Source organism: Lampetra planeri, chromosome 13 (genome assembly GCF_965212315.1).
Source record: "Lampetra planeri chromosome 13, kcLamPlan1.2.h2, whole genome shotgun sequence".
Classification (NCBI taxonomy): domain Eukaryota; kingdom Metazoa; phylum Chordata; class Hyperoartia; order Petromyzontiformes; family Petromyzontidae; genus Lampetra; species Lampetra planeri.
The window spans coordinates 14487677-14510416 of record NC_136119.1 but is presented as its reverse complement, the minus strand read 5'-3'; the positions used below and the strand labels follow the sequence as shown (position 1 = coordinate 14510416).

The 22740-nt window shown below is 49.3% G+C and overlaps 1 protein-coding gene across 4 annotated transcripts; it reads left to right on the top strand.

The window, feature by feature from the left end:
• The first annotated feature begins 194 nt into the window (after window positions 1-194).
• TUBGCP4 (tubulin gamma complex component 4) lies at window positions 195-22703 on the top strand. Of its 4 annotated transcripts, none has more exons than XM_078600294.1 (19): window positions 195-383; window positions 977-1105; window positions 3768-3875; window positions 5942-5995; window positions 7326-7382; window positions 8309-8388; window positions 9789-9870; window positions 11130-11270; window positions 11640-11805; window positions 14735-14859; window positions 15345-15395; window positions 15854-15959; window positions 17032-17139; window positions 18129-18252; window positions 18788-18965; window positions 19429-19563; window positions 21113-21229; window positions 21639-21778; window positions 22333-22703. In XM_078600294.1, exons 1-19 carry the CDS (start codon window positions 306-308, stop codon window positions 22343-22345), a joined length of 1992 nt encoding a protein of 663 aa, XP_078456420.1. In that variant the 5' UTR covers window positions 195-305; the 3' UTR covers window positions 22346-22703. The 4 variants fall into 4 exon arrangements, with proteins under 4 accessions (XP_078456420.1, XP_078456421.1, XP_078456422.1 ...); XM_078600293.1 differs by having other exon boundaries at window positions 196-383; window positions 3765-3875; XM_078600295.1 differs by lacking the exon at window positions 21639-21778 and having other exon boundaries at window positions 3765-3875.
• Window positions 22704-22740: the final 37 nt, after the last annotated feature.

The window sequence follows — 22740 nt, the reverse complement described above, 5'->3', positions numbered from 1 at the left end:
ACCACCAACCATCACCACCACCACCACCACCAAACATCACCCATCACCACCACCCATCACCACCACCAACCCGCAGCAGCCCGAGCCGCCACACACAGCGCAGATCGCGCCACCTCGTGGTTGTAGAGGGGTGGGGTGGGGGCGGGGTTTGTGTGAGGGGGAGGGATGTAGGGGGAGGGATGTGGGGGGTGGCTGGGGGTCAGAGGTCATCGCGTCGCGCCAGTGCGCGGGAGGTACAACTGTGTACAGTGTGTACAGCACTGTCTCTCTCCCGTGTACTGTCTCTGTCTCCCTGCGCTGTCGCCATGATCCACGAGCTGCTGCTGGCGCTGAGCGGGTTCCCCGGGAGCGTGTTCGCGTGGAGCCGCCGGGCCGGGCTGCAGGTGATGCCGAGATCCCCGCGGGCAGAGAGACGAGCGCGCGGGTGGCGCCCAGGGCCCAGCAGTGGGTGGATCGTGACCGACGATGATGATGATGATTGGTTTCATTTTCTGTTGTAATATTTGAAATCACATTTATTTCGACAGACTTCATTTTAAAGACTTTATATCCGACGATTCTATTTCATTGTATTATTTATGGATGCTGGGTGACTTTACATTTCATAGTTTATATTTTAGACGTTGAATCTGTACCTCGAATGACATTTATTTAAAATCAAACATTGAGCTGTATTTCAACCAGGTGCTTCATTGAAAACGAAACTCACCTGTCTCTGTATACAGATTAAGCAATTAAGTATTTGACTTGTGGGTTAAGTGGTTCATAATTAATGAGTGATGAATTGAGAGCGATTGATAGATTTAATAATAAGTAATTGATACATTTAGCGGTTTCAGATAAATTGGCTAATGTATGAATATCGCAATTGGTGGTTTATTTTTTATTAAGCGATCCAGTGGAGTTTTAATTGCGTAATGGAGTGATTTATTGGCTGACCAATGGATTGATGTCGAATGATGGTGGTGGTCTCCAGGTACTGCAGGATGTCCCGTTTATCCACCCGAGTGAGGTGAATTTGCTGAACCGGATCTGCCGTTTGGGCACCGACTACATCCGCTTCTCCGAATTCGTGCAGCAGAACAGCAGCCACGTCCAGAAGCCGGTGACATCCCAAACTGCATTTCTGCTCCCCAGCCTCCCCTGCACAGATTCGTGCCTCCCACGTACAGAACATTCAATAACACTTTCACTACTGGTCCTGTCTATTCTCGGACCTGACGATGCGCCAGTTGTGGCCAGTCCCGAGAGTTTGCGTGACCAAAGTGTTTTTGTATTCAAGGCATACATATCTCTTGACATCTCGTGGAAAATATGAAAAATACAATTATTGAATTATGAATAATACAGAGTTTGTAACCAGGTAAAGCACCTGGGGAGAGATGACCTCTCCAGCGAACTGCTCCACAGGATGAGTTCCACAGGATTGGAAGGATGCCCTGGTGGTCCCTATTTTTTAAAAGGGGGGCCCTACTGATTGCAACAACTACCGTGTATCTCCCTCATTACAACGGGAAAAGTCCTGTCAATAATCATTCAAAATCACCTTGCTAGACATGCTGAGGAGAAACTTGCAGAGCCCCAATGTGGTTTCAGACTGGGGTGGTCCTGCATGGATGCCATTTTCTCTGTATGTATGCTACACCAGAGGTGTAGAGAAATTAAACAGGACCAACATCTATGCTTTATTGAACAGGTCAAGGCCCATGATACCATAAATAGTCCAGGGCTCTGGGTTATTTTTCATGCTTTCAGAGTCCTATACGATCTGTTGACAATCGTTAAGCACCTTCATGATGGTGGGGAGGCCCGGGAAAAGTAATGTGGCCGGGTGTTGGAGCCATTTTATCTTCACCTTGGAGTGCGACAGGGATATCCTCTGGCCCCTAGACTATTTAGTTGACCACGTAGTTGGAGAAGCTTTTCATGGATGTGCAGTGGGTACAAAGCTTGAGGAGACTTCTCTCTTTTTGAGGCAGCATGTTTATTTAACATTTACATAACACAAAGGGGTACGGCCCCTTCCACCCGATACACTAAAGAGGTATTTCCTCCAGACTATTCATCCCCTCACACTGGTTACGCTCTAACCCTACACTGGTTAAGCTCTGACCCTACACTGGTTAAGCTTTTGTCCCGACCCTAGCCAGGGGTTCGGGTTATGCCCTTTGGGCTCTTCGCTTCAGGTCTTCCAGGTGGCAGCTCCAGGTCTCCGGGGTGGGTCTTCGGTCTTGAGGCAAACGAGGACTGCCGGGCCCGTTCAGGGGACCGGCTTTTATACCGTTTTCTGGCTCACTCCGCCCCTAGCCACTCCTCCCTTCTGGAACCGTCTGGAGGGGCCTGGAGCGTGATGTTATCCCTCAGCCCCCCTCTTGGGGATCTGGGGTCTGTACCCCTGGTCCCGAACTACCCTGGGGTTTACCTTGGCCTAACGGCCTCACTCATCTCCATCGGCCTCCCTTCTGCCCCCTGTTGGCTTAAGGCCGTTTCTACAGGCCATAAGTAGCGGCAGTTACAACGTTCAACGATGCCGCTACAGATATACTGGTGAAATTTCCATCTGGTATAGATACAAGGGGAGGCTGATCGATGCCCGGGTGTGGTCAAAGTATGGCTCCCTATTGGTCAGCTATATTATGTATGCGGATGATCTGGTGATTTCTGCCCACTCGGAGGAGTTGGAGATGCTACTACCGAACCTGGAGCATGCTACTAAGAGATGGGGCCTTCCCATCAGCCTCACAAAAACAAAGCACATACCTGGGTATTTTATTTCATCAAATGCTCCCCTTCCTTCACTCCTCATGAGTGATACAGCAGTTGTGGAAAGAGTGGAGAAGTTTCTGTACTTAGGCAGTGTGCGTATGACCAGCTCCAGTTTACCAGCCAAGGTCTTACTCCAAATTAGTCAAGCGGCCTTATCCATTCATCAGCTGCGTAACACTTTGTGAAAGCTGCCTGGCCTGTCGCTCCATACAAAGCTCTGGATCTTCTTTGCCACAGTTCTACCTTCGCTTCTGTACGCTTGCAAAACGTGGAGCCCTCTAAAATAACATCTGTGCCGGCTGAAACATTTAGGCTAGCCTGCCTATCATCCATTCTGGGTTTAACCAGACTGGATTGTGTGAAGACCTCACAAATCCTTAAAAAATCTGGACACAGTCCGATCAGTGAGCTCCAGCAGGTGAGGCTGCGTTGGCTGGATCATCTTAACCCACATGCCCAGCCACTACATCATGCCCAGCCACTGCATGCCCAAGCAGCTTCTGTTTGGTCGGATAGATGGGGCTCAACAGGTGCGACATGGGCTAGAGAAGAGATAGACTGATGTGGTACAGAATGGGATTTGTCGATGACCAGTACCAGCAATGTCAAGATCGGCCTCTGCAGAGGAGGTTCGCGAACGACGCTGTTGTGAAGTTGGAGTCAGTCGCCCTGCAGTACCAACGGAGGGTATAGGAGCAACACAACAACGAGCAGAGCACTGGGCAGGTAAAATGGAGAAAGCTAGCACAGTGGGAAGCACAGTTGGTGCATCTGCCAGTCATCTCAGTCAACCCATGGCACCTGGGCCTGTTCCATGACCTGCCAGCGGGCCTTTGACATAACACGTGGCCTCAAAGTACACCTAACATAGCACAAATGCCGTGGTGACATCAATGCCACTTAGTGGTGAACGGCGGTTGTTGTTAATAAGACACTGTTCGTCATGTGTTTGTAACTTAATAGTGATGGTATCTTCTTCCTGGTGACATAACTCACAGCAGACAGAGCTGGCAGGACACAAGCAAGGCATGTATCTGCGGGCGTTTTGCTCGGGACTGGACTTGGTGCTGCAGTCGTACCGCCAGGCTCTGCTGGACCTCGAGCAGCAGGTTGGGCTCACGGGCCATGCCCACTTCTGCTGACACAGTCATCGTTGCCAAGGATAAATATTACCACCGCCCACACTGGTTCAGACGAACGCTGCACCCACACTGTTGGTCAGGCTCACCACAAATTGTTGAGAGGGGTTTCTCTGCTCCCAATATAGATGTATATATACATCTTGTGCATCATCTCATATGGCACTATAGTGATTGTTATGACACAAGGTCCGAATTTGATGACTTGTTGAGCGAGGCACACGTGTTACTTGAGAACCAAATGTCCTCAGGCATCATAGGCCCCTGTTGTGGTATCGGTGTAAACTGTTCTGCAGGTCTCTGGAATTGCCTGTGACCAAATCACCCTGAGTGTGCCCTATCCTCATATCTCAGGAGCTAAGCAGGTTTGAACCAAGTTAGGACTTCCTAGGAATGCCATTTGGAATGCCAGTTGTATGCTTGGCCAGCAAAGTGGCACGCTGATGGTAATACAGCAATGGATTCTGTAATCTATGCGGAGCTTTCTTTTACCCTTTTGTATGCTTAGATTTCAGTGTTGTCTGCAGCCCATTTGGAGAGGTGCCGCACCTTGTTGCCCTGTGAAAATTGGTGCACAGCCTAAGTTTATGAGCGCTACGTTGCCCTGGTTTTCCCGTCACTTTGCGTCGCGTTTCTGTAGAGCTGCCTCTCGGAGGCACCAAGGCATGTGGGCTGTGCTAGGCCACGCCCATTAAGCCTTTGGCATTTGACTGATATTAAAGTAAACTGCTTTGTTGTGTATGTGGGTTTGTATATATATATGTTTATTGTGTATGTGGTGCATGTGCGCTGCTTTATGTTGTGTGTCTACACGACCATGGGGAGAACATGCAAACTACAAATATACAGGCGAGGGTCGTTAGCATTTTGCCACTGTGGTGCCCCATCAATATGCCAAGGCTCTGGATTATTCTTCGTGATTTTGGAGTCCTATACCCTTTACCTCACAATCATTAAGGACCTTCGTGATGGTGGGGAGGCCCGGGTAAAGCTGCACCGTTGGGAGTCTGAGATATTTTTCTGTTCAGCTTGGGGTACAACAGGGATGTCCTCGGGTGCAGTAAAGGAATGGTTGTCTGTTGGTCAACCATGTTATGTATGTGGATAATCTGGTAATTGCTGCCAACTCTTGAGAAGGAGTTGGAGACACTACTACTGAACCTGAACCATGCTATTAAGAGATGGGGTTTTGGCAGCCGAGGTCTCACTCCGAATCAGTCGAGCGGGATTAGATTTTCATCAGCTGCGTAATGCTGTGTGTAAGCAACCTCGTTGGTCACTCCACACGAAGCTTCAGGTCTTCTCGGCCACGGTTATGCTCTTCCTTCTCTATTCTTGCGAAATGTGGAGCCCTCTAAAGGAACATCTGCACCTGTTTGAAACATTCAGGCTGCCCTGCCTACGGTCCATTTTGGGTTTAACTATACTGGATTGTATGAAGAGCTTAAAGATCTTTGAAAGATCTGGACACATTCTCATCGGTGAGCTCATCCAGCAAGCAAGGCTGCATACCCAGCCACTGCATGCCCAAGCAGCTTCTCGTTTGCTGGATAGATGGCGCTAAATGAGCATGGCATGGGCTAGACAGGAGATTGACTGATATTGTGTAGAAGGATGTGGAGCTAATTATATATTGCCAATGACTGGTACCAGCAGTGTCAAGATCGGCCTCTATGGAGGAGGTTCGTGAGGAATGCTACTGGGCAGTTTGAGGCAGTCACCCTCGAACAGCAGAGGGCAGAGGAGCGATGCTCACAACGAGCAGTGCACCAAGTGGCTAAAACACAGCAAGTTAGAGTGGGGAGCCAAGTTGGTGCATCTGCCAGTCATCTCAGTCAGCCCATGACAACTGGGTCTGTCCCGTGACATCCTGTCCGCGAGCCTTCGAAACTCACATGGCCTCAGAGTGCACCTAGCATGGCACAAGCACCATGGTGATGTTACCGCCACTTACTGGCGAACAACAGTTGTTGCAGGTGTGTGCTTCGTTTGTGTTGGATGCCTTTGATCTCTAAAAATAAGCTTTGTTGTTACAGTTCCTCGCCGATCCACACCTGTCCGTGTCTCACGTGAACCACTCGCTTGAGCAGGTGAGTGTCACCCCCGGTTGCTGTTCGTACTGCCCTCCATACCTAACCCTTTCTGGCACCTGGCTTAAGTTGCATTGCTTCCTAATGGTTCAGATGTCTCTTGAGGTTGTGAGGACAAGGAAGATGAAAGGAAAAAATTCAAATAATTGTCTAGTTTATGTTACTGGATGCAATAACTTTTATCAAAGTGAAATATAAAAAGGCAGGATACTCCAAAGCAGTTGTTTCCAACCTGTGGTCTGCTAGGCTGTGGGAGGTGGTCCATGGAACTCTTGCAGATGCTGCAATTTAGTCATTTAAATGTTTAAATAGAGGTTATTTGGTGCATGGTGGTCTGTAAACGTTTGTTGAGGGTTGGCAGCAATCCTCAGGTCGAGAAGGGCTGGGAACCATTGCTCTAATGGGAACCTGCAGTCATGCATTTTTCTCTGCTGTTGATCTGTTAATGGAAAGACTGAACGGCACGTTCAATGAATATTCTCTAAAAAACGCATTCTAATAAAAAAAAATTCTTATTAATTGAGATTGTAGGCATGTATTTTCTATATCAGTGGTTCACAATCTTGCTGCACCTGCAGATCACTGTCAGGTCTCAACTTACATCCACTCACCACCATTGCACTCATAACATATTTCATAATTGAAACGGCTGTAAATTACAGTGTCTGCAACAGTTGCGTGGACCACTTTCCACGGCCTTGCAGAGCCTCCACCGATGTTCCATGGACCAGATTGGGAACCATGGGCTGATATCAATCTTCACAGTCGCGTTATTCGTTTACCAGGACACAGGCTCATATTTTCTTTCACTGATAAACAGGCTAATTTGCCATATGCAGGCAAGTAACAATTGGTTAATAGATACAAAATATAATCTTACACTCATGAAAGATTCACCATATTATGTGTAAGAGTCAGTTATTTTGTAGGCAAATTATTAGATAATTATATGTATTTTGTATATATGTATGTTAAACTTATTTTGCACCGTATTTTACCTTTAGGCTATTGCATAAGACAACAAAGAATAATTAAGACAATAAAATGAGATAGTAGTTTGTGTGGGGCCATCAGTTGCTGAGTCATGCATTGGAATGGTCTACATAAGTCCAGCGTCCAAGGGGAAGGGAAGACCTCAGAGCAGATGGTGGTGGCAGATTGTCAGGGCAGACCTTGGAAGTCGCTGTATGTCGACTGAGCAGCAGCTCCAGGATCTGACAGAGAGGAGAGAGCATTGGCGAGTGTGGTGGTGGTGGCATCGGCTGCTTTGGCCACAATGAGATCTTGTTCTTGTGGGACCATTGCCCACACATGTCTCTGTTTGATTCAGTTTCAGCTGCTCTTCCCAGCACTCATGGTCGTCCTGGATCTGATTAAATCACAGAAGGTATGGGATCACCTCAATACTATCGATGATATGTGTATTGTGTTTTGTACATTATTCTAAAATATTTGCTGTTTAGAAATATACAATAAATAAGGATAATGGTACAAGACTGACCGATTCTGTATAAAAAAAGAATATAAGCAATTGGTTCCACTTTCCTTCATGCTGTGTTAAATTACACATTTCTTCTCATCTCCACATAAGCCACTGGCCCTGAACCAGTTGTAGAAAATCCCTTTGTGAATAATGCAAGGCAAATTATTGAATTAATCACTTAACACTATTAAGCAATAGCTTATGATGTTTTCCCTTTTAATACATAAACTTACTTTATGAATGCAATGCATTTTTCGTATAGACAAGTGTGAAAAAGTTGCAGTTCGAAGACATTAAACGTTTATAGCAGCACCTACATGATATTAACATTAATAATTTGAGAAGTTTAACTGATAGTGCATGCCATATATTCTTGGGTCTTTCGGTAAAGTCACGTAGATAGGTTCAAAGAAAATAATAAAAAAATAACAGAAAACTACGACGTTTCGATCGCAACGCAAGCGGTCGTCTTCAGGAAAAGGTCCCCCTTTTATCCACCTAGCGTGGCCCCCTTCTGCCTTCGGCCACACCCCCCTTCTAGAACACACTAGAAGGTTCCCGGGCTTTACCACACGTCCCCTCTAACCCCCTTGCCTTGCGTTCCCTCTGTCCCCCTTGCCTCACGTCCCTTTTCCCCGGCTCATGACCTCCTGTTGGCAGACAGGGCTACTGCACCTGCCGATCCCCCTCTGTGCCAGCAACCAGCGCTATGTGCCATAGTGACGCATTCCCTGTCACTCCATATGTATGTTGAACTTCTTTCGGACCGTACGGAGCCAACCGTGCTAATTGGAGGTGTCTCAATAGCCCATGTGTCTGGTCTCTGTCAGGTTCACGGCTGTCAAATCTTAGAAGTGATCTATAAGCACAGCTGCAGTGGACTCCCTCCCATCCGTAAGGCGCTGGAGAAGTGAGTGCACGTCTATTACTCAATACTGTGTCACAACCTCAGTGTAATGCGTAGTGGAATCCCAAGAGCCACAACTTAGTAACGCGTCCTTTGGTGATGAGCACATGGGGACGTCTCGTCTTCAAGAAGGATATGTCTTGATAATAAAGAACAATTACATAAAACTTGATCTCTTTGTGGCCTGTCACTTGATTAGTTTTAGCACGTAGTTATAATTGACTTATCCATCTTACACGTGGTGGACAGCCTGGATACCTTCCAGCTTCGACATTTTGGTGATTGTCTTAGCTCAACCCTCTCTTCTCTGATTTTTCCCCCACTCTTGAAATAAATTTGCTTGGGGGGCACAGTTTTATTTGAATGTGGGAATTAGCTTTGCATATGCCCTTGATAGCGTATGATAGCATTTTTGATTGGGATATTCGGGTAAATAACATCATCCAAACTATTATGAAGAGTAAGTGGGCTTGGGTAAGCCACCACATAGCTCAATGGGATGGTGTATGTATGTTGAACTTATTTCGCACAATACATAGCCAACTATGCTAATGGGAGGTGCAGGGGAATGGCAACAAACTAAACACAAAAAGTCGTTCTAAATAAATGAGTTTTCAATGTGTAAAGTGCATAGCTCCAGTGGCTTCCATTTCTGGCAAGTACTTGATGTGTAATGAGTGCAACCTTATAATGTATTCGTTCGGCAACTGGAAGCCAATGCAGCTTGGCGAGCACTAGACAGACATGGTCAGATCTTGTAGTACTTGTCACGACACGTCTCAGAGAATTTTGTACACGCGGCAGCTTGGCCATGTTTTTGCCAGACGTCCTGGAGAGTAGCGAGTTGCAAAAATCAAGCCTTGTTGATATACTATGCTACAAGCCACAGTATTGGCTATGTCACGACTCAATAGTGGTCGATGTGTTGTAGAGCCCTCATATAAAAATTGGGGTACCAGAATATTTTGCACGTGGTGATAAAATGATGTATTTTAGTCGAGTATGGTGCCGAGGCTCTTTAGACAAGTAGAAAGCTGAATCCTGGAGTCCATGACCACCACACCTGATCCTCTTAACAATGTTTTTCGCCTGAGTGCCAAACAGCAGACCCTACCATTTTTCTGGATTAAGCAGCATTTCATTTTGTGCAAACCACACGTGCACCGAGGAGATGGAGTGATTATATCAGTTGTGCAGGAGCTTGGATGGATTGTTGGAATGCAAAATCATGAGGTGGCGGCAGCTTGGGGTGGCCTTTGTCCAACAGTGGATTTAACATGGCTGATGATTGGGATATGAGCAATTAAAACAAACTCCAGCTTTGACAGAGGAATGCCGAGTTGTCTGAATGTGATTGTGAGAGATACTGAATCCTGGCATGGTGGCGGTCTTGCTGTGTGCAGGGTGCTGTGGGTTTGCCATGGGGTCATGTACAAGCAGATCTCTGCCTGGATGCTGCATGGGCTGCTGCTTGACCCCCACCAGGTACGTGCTGAGTCCTCCAGCGTCACATCAGCCCCGACTACAGCACCAGTAGGCAAATGCGCACACCGACCCACGCATCTGTAGTAACATCGGGGATGTCACTGTATAGTGCCGGGCCAAAAGGGCCATGCTGTTGGATGTTTTTACATCGTGGACAGCACTGTGTGGGTGGCTGTGTGTAATACCAGCCCTAGCGAGGCTTGGTGAGCACTGGGATAGTGCGGACACCACGCACAGTATGTGGTGGGAGCTTCCACGAGGGGGAGTGGGTGAGTGTCAGCCCAGGGGCAGGGTTGCCCTGGGCCATGGCACTCTGGTTGACCCCGTAGATGGGGGGGCTAAAGGGTGATCACGTGTCCGGGGAGAGCCCTTGAGAAGGATCGAGAGAGAATGAGAATGCTCGAGAAGGCGGGCTGGGCCGAGGGCGGAGCGGCCGCGACCGTAGGGGGATATAAGGCGGGTCCCTGAGAGGGACCGGGGTCACTGCATTCTACAAGCTGGAAGCGCAACACCTACAAGCGGGAAGCTCTACGTCTCAAGCTGGAAGCTCTTCGTCCTACGAGGCAACCACGTGGTCGGAGACCCGAGTGAGAGTCCGAACCTTCGTAGCAGTAACCCCTCTGTATAGCGTAGTTAGCTGGGTGGTCACGACCGTAGGCTGTATCGGGTAAAGGGGCCGTTACCCCTTTGTGTTACGGTGTCACAGTAAAAGTGTTGCCTCTAAAAGGAGCAACGTCTGCGACTCAGTTGGACTCATCGTGCGAAGCCACTCTCGGCAGTCTAATCGCAGTCTATGGATGTGCTCTGTCCAGCATGCCTTGCGTGAGCACTATTACCATCAGTAATTACATACTCCCGACGACAATCGCATGTTGGAAAGCATTTAAGTGATAGGGTTGTTTGATCATACATCACCATGCTGCTGTTTACGGGTTGTAAAAGGTGGGGGGGTTAAAGTAGGCCATCTAATGGTAACCCATGCTCAAAATTAAACTCGGAGGACTCACCGCAATTTGTCTCAAGTCATGCCCGGCCATGTTTTAAATTCTTAGATTCATATTATTTAGAAAAAACCTGTGGCATCCCAACTCAACCAAAATCCCAAGGGTAGCAAGAAAAACGCCCAAAGCCACACTGCTTGTAAAATGTGTGCTTGGTCATTGCTGCTAATGCTGCTTTCAATTGAGAGAAGAAAGCTCACTGCGCGCTGGCTGCTGTGTGAGAGTGATGTAGACGGTGTCCCTGCACCGTGATTGTAGGAATTCTTCATCCAGCAAGGGGGGGCCACCAGGCCCGAGCAGGGGGCGCTTGCAACCCCCACCCACAGCCAGAGCGAGCAGGACGACGAGCTCGGCATCGGCGGCGTGTCCGGACGGCAGCTGCGGCAGATGCAAAACTTGGTGTGTGAGCACGCAAAGCACCCACAGCACACAGCTCGCAAATCACACAGGATACAGAGCACACATAGCACGCAGTATACATAGCACACAGCACAGAACACACAGCTCACACAAATCATAGGATACAGAGCACAGTTTTCGGCTCAAAGCACATACTGGGTTAGATTTCACAAGTGGGATGAGCTTCTCACTCATGGGCAGAGCTTGCTACAGATTTGGGTTGTCTCAGTGGCTTCTGTCTATAGTGTGTGGGCTTCCTGTTGTGGTGGCCGAGGCTTCCACTGACGGTAACGGATGTGGCCTCTACGACGTACGTGTGATGATGAGAAGGTGCATCTGCAGTCCTTGGATTGTGCTCCTGTGTTGCAGCACTTGTCCAAGGAGGCAGTCGTGCTGAAGGAGTCGATGAGGCTGTATTCGATTCGGCCGGAGATGCTCCCGGGATACCTGCCCCACCGCCTGGCCCAGAAGGTCCTTTTTGTGGGGGAGTCGGTGCAGATGTTTCAGAGCCAAGCAGCGTCTCGGTGTGCGTCAGGTAAAGGGGAAAAGGAGCGCATGCCACCGAGCACTCTGTGGTATATCCTCCCATTGGCTGCGCCTCACTAAAGCTAATGCTTGTCATTAAAAATACAAAGGCCTGCTTTGAGTACTGAAAAGTCGCTATTTATGTGTAGAGTGAATACACGGTGCGCACAGTTAACTGAGGGCAACTGAGGGCAAACAGGTGCACGCGTGCAACGTGAGGTTGCACGGACAAAACGCCACCTAATTAAGGGGAGAAGAGGGTGCAAACCGGGTGGACCGGGTGTGCGCGTTGAGACCGGAGGTGTTGCCAGGGAGATGGGAGATAATGGTTACGGGAGATAAGGGTTACGGGAGATAAGGGTTACGGGAGATAAGGGTTACGGGAGATAAGGGTTACGGGAGATCAGGGTTGATTGATGGGCCGACAGGCGAGAGCCTAAAGGGACGCACGAGAGGTCTCTGATAATTAGCAGAGGGATATAACGGTGTGTGCGTTAGCGGAGAGGGAGTTGTTGTCGGGGACCAAGGGTGAAGACATCTCGCCGCTGCCGCTCCAGGGGCAGCGGTGGAGATGTAGAGTTGCTGTGCGGGGAGACGCTGTGCGCGGCGACGCTGTGCGGGGAGACGCTGTGCGCGGAGTCGCTGTGCGCGGAGACGCTGTGCGCGGAGACGCTGTGTGCGGAGACGGTGTGTGTGGAGTCGCTGTGTGTGGAGACGCTGTGTGTGGAGACGCTGTGTGCAGAGATGCTGTGTGTGGAGTCGCTGTGTGTGGAGACGCTGTGTGTGGAGACGCTGTGTGTGGAGACGCTGTGCGCGGAGTCGCTGTGCGCGGAGACGCTGTGCGCGGAGACGCTGTGCGCGGAGACGCTGTGCTGGGAGTCGCTGTGCGCGGAGACGCTGTGCGCGGAGTCGCTGTGCGCGGAGACGCTGTGCGCGGAGTCGCTGTGCGCGGAGACGCTGTGCGCGGAGACGCTGTGCGCGGAGTCGCTGTGCGCGGAGACGCTGTGCGCGGAGACGCTGTGCGCGGAGACGCTGTGCGCGGAGACGCTGTGCGCGGAGACGCTGTGCGCGGAGTCGCTGTGCGCGGAGACGCTGTGCGCGGAGACGCTGTGCGCGGAGACGCTGTGCGCGGAGTCGCTGTGCGCGGAGACGCTGTGCGCGGAGTCGCTGTGCGCGGAGACGCTGTGCGCGGAGACGCTGTGCTGGGAGTCGCTGTGCGCGGAGACGCTGTGCGCGGAGTCGCTGTGCGCGGAGACGCTGTGCGCGGAGACGCTGTGCGCGGAGACGCTGTGCTGGGAGTCGCTGTGCGCGGAGTCGCTGTGCGCGGAGACGCTGTGCGCGGAGACGCTGTGCGCGGAGACGCTGTGCGCGGAGTCGCTGTGCGCGGAGACGCTGTGCGCGGAGTCGCTGTGCGCGGAGACGCTGTGCGCGGAGACGCTGTGCGCGGAGTCGCTGTGCGCGGAGTCGCTGTGCGCGGAGACGCTGTGCGCGGAGACGCTGTACGCGGAGTCGCTGTGCGCGGAGACGCTGTGCGTGGAGACGCTGTGCGCGGAGACGCTGTGCGCGGAGACGCTGTGCGTGGAGTCGCTGTGCGTGGAGACGCTGTGCGCGGAGACGCTGTGCGCGGAGACGCTGTGCGCGGAGACGCTGTGCGCGGAGACGCTGTGTGCGGAGTCGCTGAGCGCGGAGACGCTGTGCGCGGAGACGCTGTGCGCGGAGTCGCTGTGCGCGGAGTCGCTGTGCGCGGAGACGCTGTGTGCGGAGATTCTGTGCGCGGAGACGCTGTGCGCGGAGACGCTGTGCGCGGAGACGCTGTGCGCGGAGTCGCTGTGCGCGGAGACGCTGTGCGCGGAGACGCTGTGCGCGGAGACGCTGTGCGCGGAGACGCTGTGCGCGGAGTCGCTGTGCGCGGAGACGCTGTGCGCGGAGACGCTGTGCGCGGAGACGCTGTGCGCGGAGTCGTTGTGCGCGGAGACGCTGTGCGCGGAGACGCTGTGCGCGGAGACGCTGTGCGTGGCTGTGCGCGGAGTCGCTGTGCGTGGAGACGCTGTGCACGGAGACGCTGTGCGTGGAGACGCTGTGCGCGGAGACGCTGTGCGCGGAGTCGCTGTGCGTGGAGTCGCTGTGCGCGGAGACGCTGTGTGCGGAGACGCTGTGCGCGGAGACGCTGTGCGCGGAGTCGCTGTGCGCGGAGACGTTGTGCGCGGAGTCGCTGTGCGCGGAGTCGCTGTGTGTGGAGACGCTGAGAGCAGAGCTGCTGTGTGCGGAGTCGCTGTGTGCGGAGACGCTGTGTGCGGAGACGCTGTGTGCGGAGACGCTGTGTGCGGAGACGCTGTGTGCGGAGTCGCTGTGTGCGGAGACGCTGTGTGTGGAGACGCTGTGTGCGGAGACGCTGTGTACGGAGACGCTGTGCGCGGAGTCGCTGAGAGCAGAGCTGCTGAGTGCAGGATAAGGGAGGTGAAAGGTAGATAAGAGTGGGGAGAGGTTAAACATAAGTGACCGTATAGATGGTTATAGGAGTGCCTACAACTGGTGCCAGAATAGGTGAATAAAGTGTAAACAGGTGAATTGTTGCAACGTGTCGGTGTGAGTAATTTTTGAAGACACTACATATGTTTGCTGAACTTGTGTCACACCGTCTGTAGCCAAGCGTACTAATCGAAGGTGTGGGGAAGGACAACAAAGGGATATCTGTATGGTGCTCACAGGCTGGTTCAAATCCAGCAGATGCATACTCTGGGCCTATTGACCATGAATACGCACCGTCTGCTTCACAGTGAACGTTAATTATCCCGTGACATTATTTAAAAAAGAGTAGGCCATTGTTTGTTGTGTCATGGTTCAATTTTACCATGCTTGAAATCTTTTTCAATTTGCATAAGCGGGAAATACAGCAGTTGTTGGCTAAGCAGGTATAATAATCATCATTATCTTCCCAGGTTCTCTTTTAAAGTCCCATGAGGATGCCTTTGCCACGGAGATTCACAACTTGCAGCAGCAGGATCTCTTCAGTCTTCTTGAGCTGGAGATGGTGGTCGATAAGATCCGCAACAAAGTGGCCGAGGTAGGCAAGTGATTCACGAGAGCCGATTGAAAAGTCCGAAGCCTAAGATAGCAGGAGTGGTGCTAATTCAAAGGGTCAATGTTCAATAAAACTATCATTATTTGTCATTTTTGTCAAGCATGTAAAATTATTGTTTGCATGTAAACTGATAGAAATTTAAGAGGTGACACAGCTGGACTCTCCCTCCCATATATCTTTTTTATAATGTTTCTTTACTATTATTTATTTGCCGATTACCTTATGTTATTCGTTGGGCATGGTTGCACTTTATTTTGCGTGCGGTTACAATTAACTCTGCTCAACCTCAATCTAGATTTGATCAACCTCAGAAGCGAGGAGTCATAACCAAAGTTGGCCCTGCATTCATGACTCTTGCCAACAATATAAGGCATCAGGCCTGACTGCTTATTATTACTATTGCACTGCGCTTGCATAGTGGTAGAGTGGAGCTATAAAATGATTGCTACTGAACTGTGTGTATGTAGCACCTGTGGAAACTCGTGGTGGAAGAGGCAGACCTGCTGGGACAGCTGAAGGTAAGATACTCTACGTGGGATGTTGCATTGAGCCACCTCTCACGAGTGGCCCCAACAGCACCACACCAGCCACATGGAGACATATTAACGATTAAATAGCATCTCTTTTATTTATATGGTGTGAATCATGCAAATTGATTTCACAAAAAAAACCACATTTGTAACTCTTGACTTAAAGCTTTCGTGATTGCAGGAATTAATATTCTTTGGGTCTTTCGGTAAAGTCACGTAGATAGGTTTGTAATGCGCACAGTTTTCAAATGAAGCCATGGGAAACAACAGACAAGCGGGAAAGCGGGCCGTACTGGCACCAGCGATTTATAAGCTCTCTGTCCCTATATTGGGATGTTTGACTAACTCCATGAATGAGTGTTCATATATGTGGGAGGAAACCCATGCGTGTTGTGATGCATTTGTTAAGCTGCAACTGGGACGTGCTGTATTCTGTGTCTGCGTAGACCATAAAGGACTTCTATTTGCTCGGTCGGGGAGAGCTGTTCCAGGCATTCATTGACAGTACGCAAACGCTGCTAAAGGCACCACCCACAGCTGTCACCGAGCATGGTGGGTGAGGCTTATGCTGTTGTGATCGCTGTGATTCCCCATTCACATACACATAGTGGCATCTGTGTGTGTGTTCTATGGACCCTCTCATGCTGTGCATGAACTTGATTCTAACCAGGTGAGATCCCATTGAGACAAGTCTCGGTAGGTGCCAGTGGTTCCCATGCTTTCTGGATCCACGGACCGCTGTTAACACACAAAACATTTTCTTGCAAATGACTGCACAGTAATACACCTTGGGTTTTGTAAAAAAATAAGTATCTGTAACAGTTCCGTTACAGATGCCTCCCAGAGCCTCTCCCATTGTGAATCGCTGCTCCGTGGAAATGTGCCCTGATTCAGGACATGACAATCATCTTTCTGAAACTGCCCAATATCGAGGCATTCACCATTAATCTCTAGATATCTTTCAACAGCCATTTCTTTGGAAACCAGCTCTAAAGCTAAGTGGCTTCATAATTACTCTCTGTTTAAAGTGAATAATAAACGATATTTAATAAAATTTTGTTTTTAAGCAAAAACGTATTGCATATGAAGGATATTCAAGTATTTAACTCTGCATTTTATTTTATTTAAATTGATGAAAACTGATTACGAGCAGACCTCGTTGAGCACAACCCCATTGAATACTGATTCGTTATAGTGCTCTTGGTCCTGGAGAAATGTTTTACAAAAAAAAATGAAATCAGAACCTCTATAAAGCCGTTACGAGTGAAAATATGCCACATACAATTATCGAACAGCCTTTCAGAGTTGCAATAGAACTCGTAGTCAATTGCTATTGTAGTTATGATTGTAGTATTTTTTTGTTGACATCATCAGCAACTGCTGGATGAAGGCCTCCCAATGCCATTGCCATCTCTCACAGTCCATTACTGCTCCCATGCATCTCACTCCTGCACATGAACTGATCTCACCAACAGTGCTTGGCCTCTGCACAATGGGTGTTTTGTAACACTGCATATATACAGTCATAATAAAACACGTTTTTACCTCAATGCATTTTCAATATTTGTTTTAATCTTGCGCGATGACGAGCGGTCACTGCTGTGGTTGTGTGCGGTTGCTGCAGATGTGAACGTGGCACTGCAGCAGGCGGCGAGCAGGGTGCTGCTGGACGACGAACACCAGCTACACCTCTTCCACCTCACCATCTCCGCCCAGGCCAGGGACCACCGAGGTATCGGCGTGGTCATAGCAGATCTTCAATGCTGTCGTGGATATACCCTTATAAAAAACATTTAGTGAAATATTATATACTAATTCTCTCAATCATATTGTCTTTTCATATTAATCACGAGGACAATTATAATTGATTAATTAATGGGTGTCTGAGTATTTATATTATTTTGTTCAGGAAACTTGGCACCACAGATAGGAGTCTAACTTGACTTGAAAGCTATTTGTAACAATGAAATCCCTGTGGAAAGGTCTGTGGAGGTTGGCTCATGTGCCGGAGACGGACTTTGTCGTAGGCCGATGACATGTCCACAAAGGTCTTGGATTTCTTCTGGAATCTGGCCTCGATGTGCATCTCAAGTGCCAAAACTTGGTCATAGCTGCTGCGTTCAGGCCGGAATCCCGCTTGTTCCTCAGGGATCACTGACTTGAAGAGGGGGCTGATTCTCCGGAGGATGATGCGTTCCAGGAGTTTATAGGTCGTGCACAGGAGTGATATCGGTTTATAACTTCCCCAGGTCGTCGGTTGACTTGCCCGGTTTGAGTATTGCAATGACCATCGCCTCCCGCCATGCTTTTGTGATGCATCCATTTTTCATGGTCACATGCGAGATATCAAAAAATGCGGGCAATAAGGTTGACCTGACATTGTGTATAACGAATCACTCATGCCCCAGACAAATCAATTACTTACGTAAATTACAGATTCCTGTCAGAGCTACAGTGCTGCTGATATTATTTACTTTTTTCTAAAACAAACACAAGCATAATAAGAAAAAAAGCGGTAGAATATGACCGGCAGTAGCGCATTGACCACACATTGCAGAGGTTCTTTGTTCGAATCCGGCATACTTCCCTGATTAATACTGCAGTTTGTATTAACCATATCATAGTGTATGTTAATGCCACCACCTTGTGTGCCATTCCGGTACTTGCTCACGTGCGCCCCCACTATGGTGATATGAGCAATCTCTCTTTGCATTGTCTCAGAGGGACTGTCGGGACATGAGGGAGAGGCGGTGCGAGAGCCATGGTCTGGCTGGGCGGCGCTGGGCCTGTCCTACACCGTGCGCTGGCCACTGCACATCCTGCTCACGCCATCTGTGCTCGACAAGTGCGTCTGTGACCCGACACGCCCAGAGTGGATTGTACTGTGGGGTGCTTCTGTTCAAGACAGTTGGCAGGAATGAGCCCGTTTTATTTCCGGACTCATTAAACTTATTTGCAAGTGTGTTGAGTTTTGTGTTTTCACCTTCGTAGGTCTAGCCTTATGTCATTTCTGTAGAGTGCCTGTATCACAATCAGAATGTTGTCAAGTTCTACTGGTTAGGGTTTCACTTAGCCTGTCATTCTTGGTCATGGACAACATTAGGATCACTCTGGCAGTGTTGAACTGGTTTTTACAGTTTATTTTTGGTTCAGCAAAAACCTGGTCAATATAGGGTCAAATGGTTTAGTTCTGGTAAATTGATTGCACAAAACTAGAATTAGCCACTTCAGTTTTTAGGTAAGTCGTATTTTTGTCTGTGTTTAAGAGGCCAGAATACATTAAATAGTTTAATTGAGTTGCTGCAATGTGTAACAGGTGCAATGTAGTGTTGGGACTAATGGGTGTGCTGCTGCGGCTCCGTGTTGTTGTTGTTCCACAGATACAACGTGATGTTCCGCTACCTGCTCGAGGTGCGACGCGTGCAGGCCGAGCTGCAGCGCTGCTGGGCCGTCCAGATGGAAAGGAAGAGCTCACGAATGGACAAAAGTGATGCAGTCAAGTGGAGGTTACGGAACCACATGGCTTTTCTTGTTGACAACCTCCAGTATTACCTGCAGGTGGGGCTGGTACCTGGCACATCACCGGTATCTTGCAGGCATTTCATGATTTTACAACCCCTCCCTTCCATTTCAATTGTCACAATTCAGATTAATGATTAAAAAATATACTTGTAACCCTTCCCAACTGTGTTAATGCAATATCCGTCTACAGGGTGGGCAAGTCACACCGACTGTTGTAAAGATGATCTCATATAAATAAAAACTATGAAATTAAGGGTTATCAAGTTGCGATTTCACAATTATTATGCCACTTCCTCTTTTCTCGCTAAAATTGTGCCACCTGCACTTGTGACATCACTTTTGGTCATGTTTTTGGAAAGGCTTTCCCCCCCGATTGGTCTGGCCTTGTGAAGTTTCACTATACTATAGTTGTCCAAGTGTATGGGTGTGTGTGTGTCTGTATAGTTGTGGGTTTGTATTTATGTATGTGGTTGTATGCGGCTGTGTTGTGCATCTTCAGGTGGATGTGTTGGAGTCTCAGTTCTCACAACTACAGCAGCAGGTGAGCAGCAAACGAGACTTTGAGAGCATCCGCCTGGCACATGACGCCTTCCTGGCCAACCTGCTCGCTACCTCCTTCATCCTGCTAAAGCCCGTGAGATGCACCCCTCACACACAAACCCTCACTCACATGCAGCCTCACTCATACACAACCTCACATACAGGTGGCCTCACTCACAACCTCAACAACAACAACTGCCATTCGCCACTAAGTGGCGGTGACGTCACCACGACGCTTGTGCCAGGCTATGTGCACCTTGAGGCCACATGAAGTGTCCAATGCCCACTGGCAGGAGGTCACGGGGCAGACCCAGATGCCACAGGTCGACTGACCTAAAGCTTCGTGCGGAGCGACAGACCAGATAGCTTCCACACAGCGTTACGCAACCGATGAAAAGATAATGCCGCTCGACCGATTCGGAGTGAGACCTCTGCTGTTAAACTGGAGCCGGTCATGAGCACACTGTCCAGGTATGGGAAACTCTACACTCTCTCCACAACTGCCCTATCACCAATTGAGAGTTGTGGGGGTGGAGTGTCCGATGGTACAAAATACCCAGGCAGGTGCTTAGTTTTGGTGGGGCTGAATACCACAGAGATCCAGGCGGTACCGGTCCAGCTTCCGACAGAGGAGTGGCAGCTTCTCCTCTGCAGTGAGCGTTCGAACATTCCACGTGGCCACACGTAGTGGTTTTTTGTTGTTTCTGGAGGAGCCCCGAGGGTAAAGATTCAGTCTCCTGGCTCCGCCAAATGGGGTTTGGCCAGGAGACGTCATAGGCGCCTGTCCCCCCAGGGCCTCCGGCATAAGCTTATTTATGAAATGTTTCCGTCGTGGTTTAGTGGTAATTAATTGAAGGTGGAGGGGTTACCAGCCCCTCGCACCCGTCCAGAGCCCCCATTTGGCTGCTGTGATGGTCACAGACGCCATGAGGGGAAAGGCCCATCTAAGTTGGCCCTCCCCCCACAGCACTGCCCACCACAGCGTTGCCGCCCGGCACCACGAGGAGGTAGGGGGTTGTTTTGCCAGACTCACAACCTCACTCACATACAACCTCACTCACACATGACCTCACTCACATACAACCTCAAAGACAAAAATCCCCCTTATAATCTTAACAGACTTTTGTGGCAAGTGCTGTTAGCGAGCCCTAATGAAGGCAGGCACGGCAAACTAGGGGGTGGGTGGCCAGCATCACGCCCGGCCGCCTTTGTCTCCCGAGTGGCGATGTACCAGATATCATTTGAGGCCGAGTTGACCTAGGGTTGGAGTCGGCCTCACAAACACAGCCTCGGTCAACAATAACTTCTATTCGCCAATAAGTGACGGTGACGTCACCAGTGCTTGTGCCAGGCAAGGTGCACTTTGAGGCCACGTGACATGGATAGATAATATGGCATCCGTGCAGGACCCACTAACTCGAATCCACATTGAGTCAGCCTCACACGCACGGCCTCTTACAAAAGGCATCACTCACACACGACCTCACTCACAGCCACACACATAAATCCTTACAGCTACGATAAGTGTAACTGGAACATTGGCAGGAAAGGATGAACATGTTTGAACAGGATCTGATCGTGCTAAAGACAGTGATAGAGACTGCTTTGCATGGTGTCTGATCATGTGGTCGTCTGTGCTGCAGGTCTTCCACTGCTTGCACGAAATCCTGGGCTTGTGTCACTCCTTCTCAGCCCTGGTGACCCAGGCGTCGCCGGTATCAGATGACCGAGTATCCACACAGCTCGACAGTCTAGTAAAGGTATTTCTACTTTTATATGGCCCATGTAGAGCAACTATTAGAAATGCAGTTGTAACTTATTTAGCCGGTTAAATGGTTTGTCTGAGAGTTATGGGGTTTCCTGTGCCAGTGGCTTCATCAAACGACATCTCGCTACAAAATCCTGTTTGACTAGCATCTCCACCACGAACCATTCCCTCCACCTCTTTGATATGGCTGAGCATGTTATTTTGTGGAGTTTTGGCTCGTGTCATAAACAGTAAAATGATATGGCAATTTGAAAATTATTAATGACGTAATTTCTCAAAGGTTCGTCAAATGACTACTAAATGCAACATTTTCTTTTTGAAGGGTGACTTAGTTATTTGTGAAACCGTGCTGTTGTGATTCGGTGTGGGCTGGGTGTGACTGGGCTCTGCTGGAACCTCAGGGCTTTAGCCGCCAATCATCACTGCTCTTCAAGATTCTATCCAGCGTGCGGAGTCAGCAGAGCAATCCTAACCTGGCCCAGCTGCTGCTGCGGCTCGATTACAACAAGTACTATACACTGGCGGGAGGCACGCTCGGCAGGTGAGGGGCATGCTGGGTGAGAGAGTGAGGCATGCTGGGTAAGAGAGTGAGGCATGCTGGGTGAGAGAGTGAGGCATGCTGGGTAAGAGAGTGAGGCATGCTGGGTGAGAGAGTGAGGCATGCTGGGTGAGAGAGTGAGGCATGCTGGGTGAGAGAGTGAGGCATGCTGGGTGAGAGAGTGAGGCATGCTGGGTGAGAGAGTGAGGCATGCTGGGTGAGAGAGTGAGGCATGCTGGGTGAGAGTGAGAGGCATGCTGGGTGAGAGTGAGGGGCATGCTGGGTAAGAGTGAGGCATGCAGGTTAAGAGAGTGAGGGGCGTGCTGGGTGAGAGAGTGAGGGGCATGCTGGGTGAGAGTGAGGCATGCTGGGTAAGAGTGAGGGGCATGCTGGGTAAGAGAGGCATGCTGGGTGGGTGCACTTCGCCCACTTAAAAAATCAGACAGCATCTACTTTATGGTTAATACACCTGCAATATTAACCAGGCAGGTCTAAATTTGTAACTTTCTTTATTATCAGACATTTCAATAATTGTTTACTTATTTTTTTTCTTTCAGTTTTGGAATTTGAAGTTGAAAAATAGGTGGATCCACAGACAGTGTTCCATGATTCACGTTGGGAAAATGAAGCAATGCACTTACATGCCGAGTTGCTCACGGTCACTATAGTTTAATTTAATTTGGGTTTAAAATAGGTGATTGTGAACTATTGTGTTTTTTCCAGTTCTCTTTATCATTTTTCTTATATGAGCACCAGTTTGTGATAATCCCCCACCACCACTGTGAAATAAAGCGTCGAATTACCTACATAAGCTTCAATCTTAAATGTGTTTTTATCATCAAGTGTGATGAGTGTTGTCTCCCTGATCGTTTACATACATCCATGTAACAATTCAATAAATTGTCACAATGTTGTCCATTAAAACATATATTGTCTTGTTTGTATTGTTGAATTAGGGTTGTTTC

Excerpts from the sequence above, each read along its gene's own strand:
- TUBGCP4 (XM_078600293.1), top strand. The coding sequence starts at position 306 with ATGATCCACGAGCTGCTGCTGGCGCTGAGCGGGTTCCCCGGGAGCGTG. Across the intron at positions 384-976 it reads GCCGCCGGGCCGGGCTGCAG|GTACTGCAGGATGTCCCGTT; the intron begins GTGATGCCGAGA and ends GGTGGTCTCCAG. Across the intron at positions 3,876-5,941 it reads TGCTGGACCTCGAGCAGCAG|TTCCTCGCCGATCCACACCT; the intron begins GTTGGGCTCACG and ends TTGTTGTTACAG.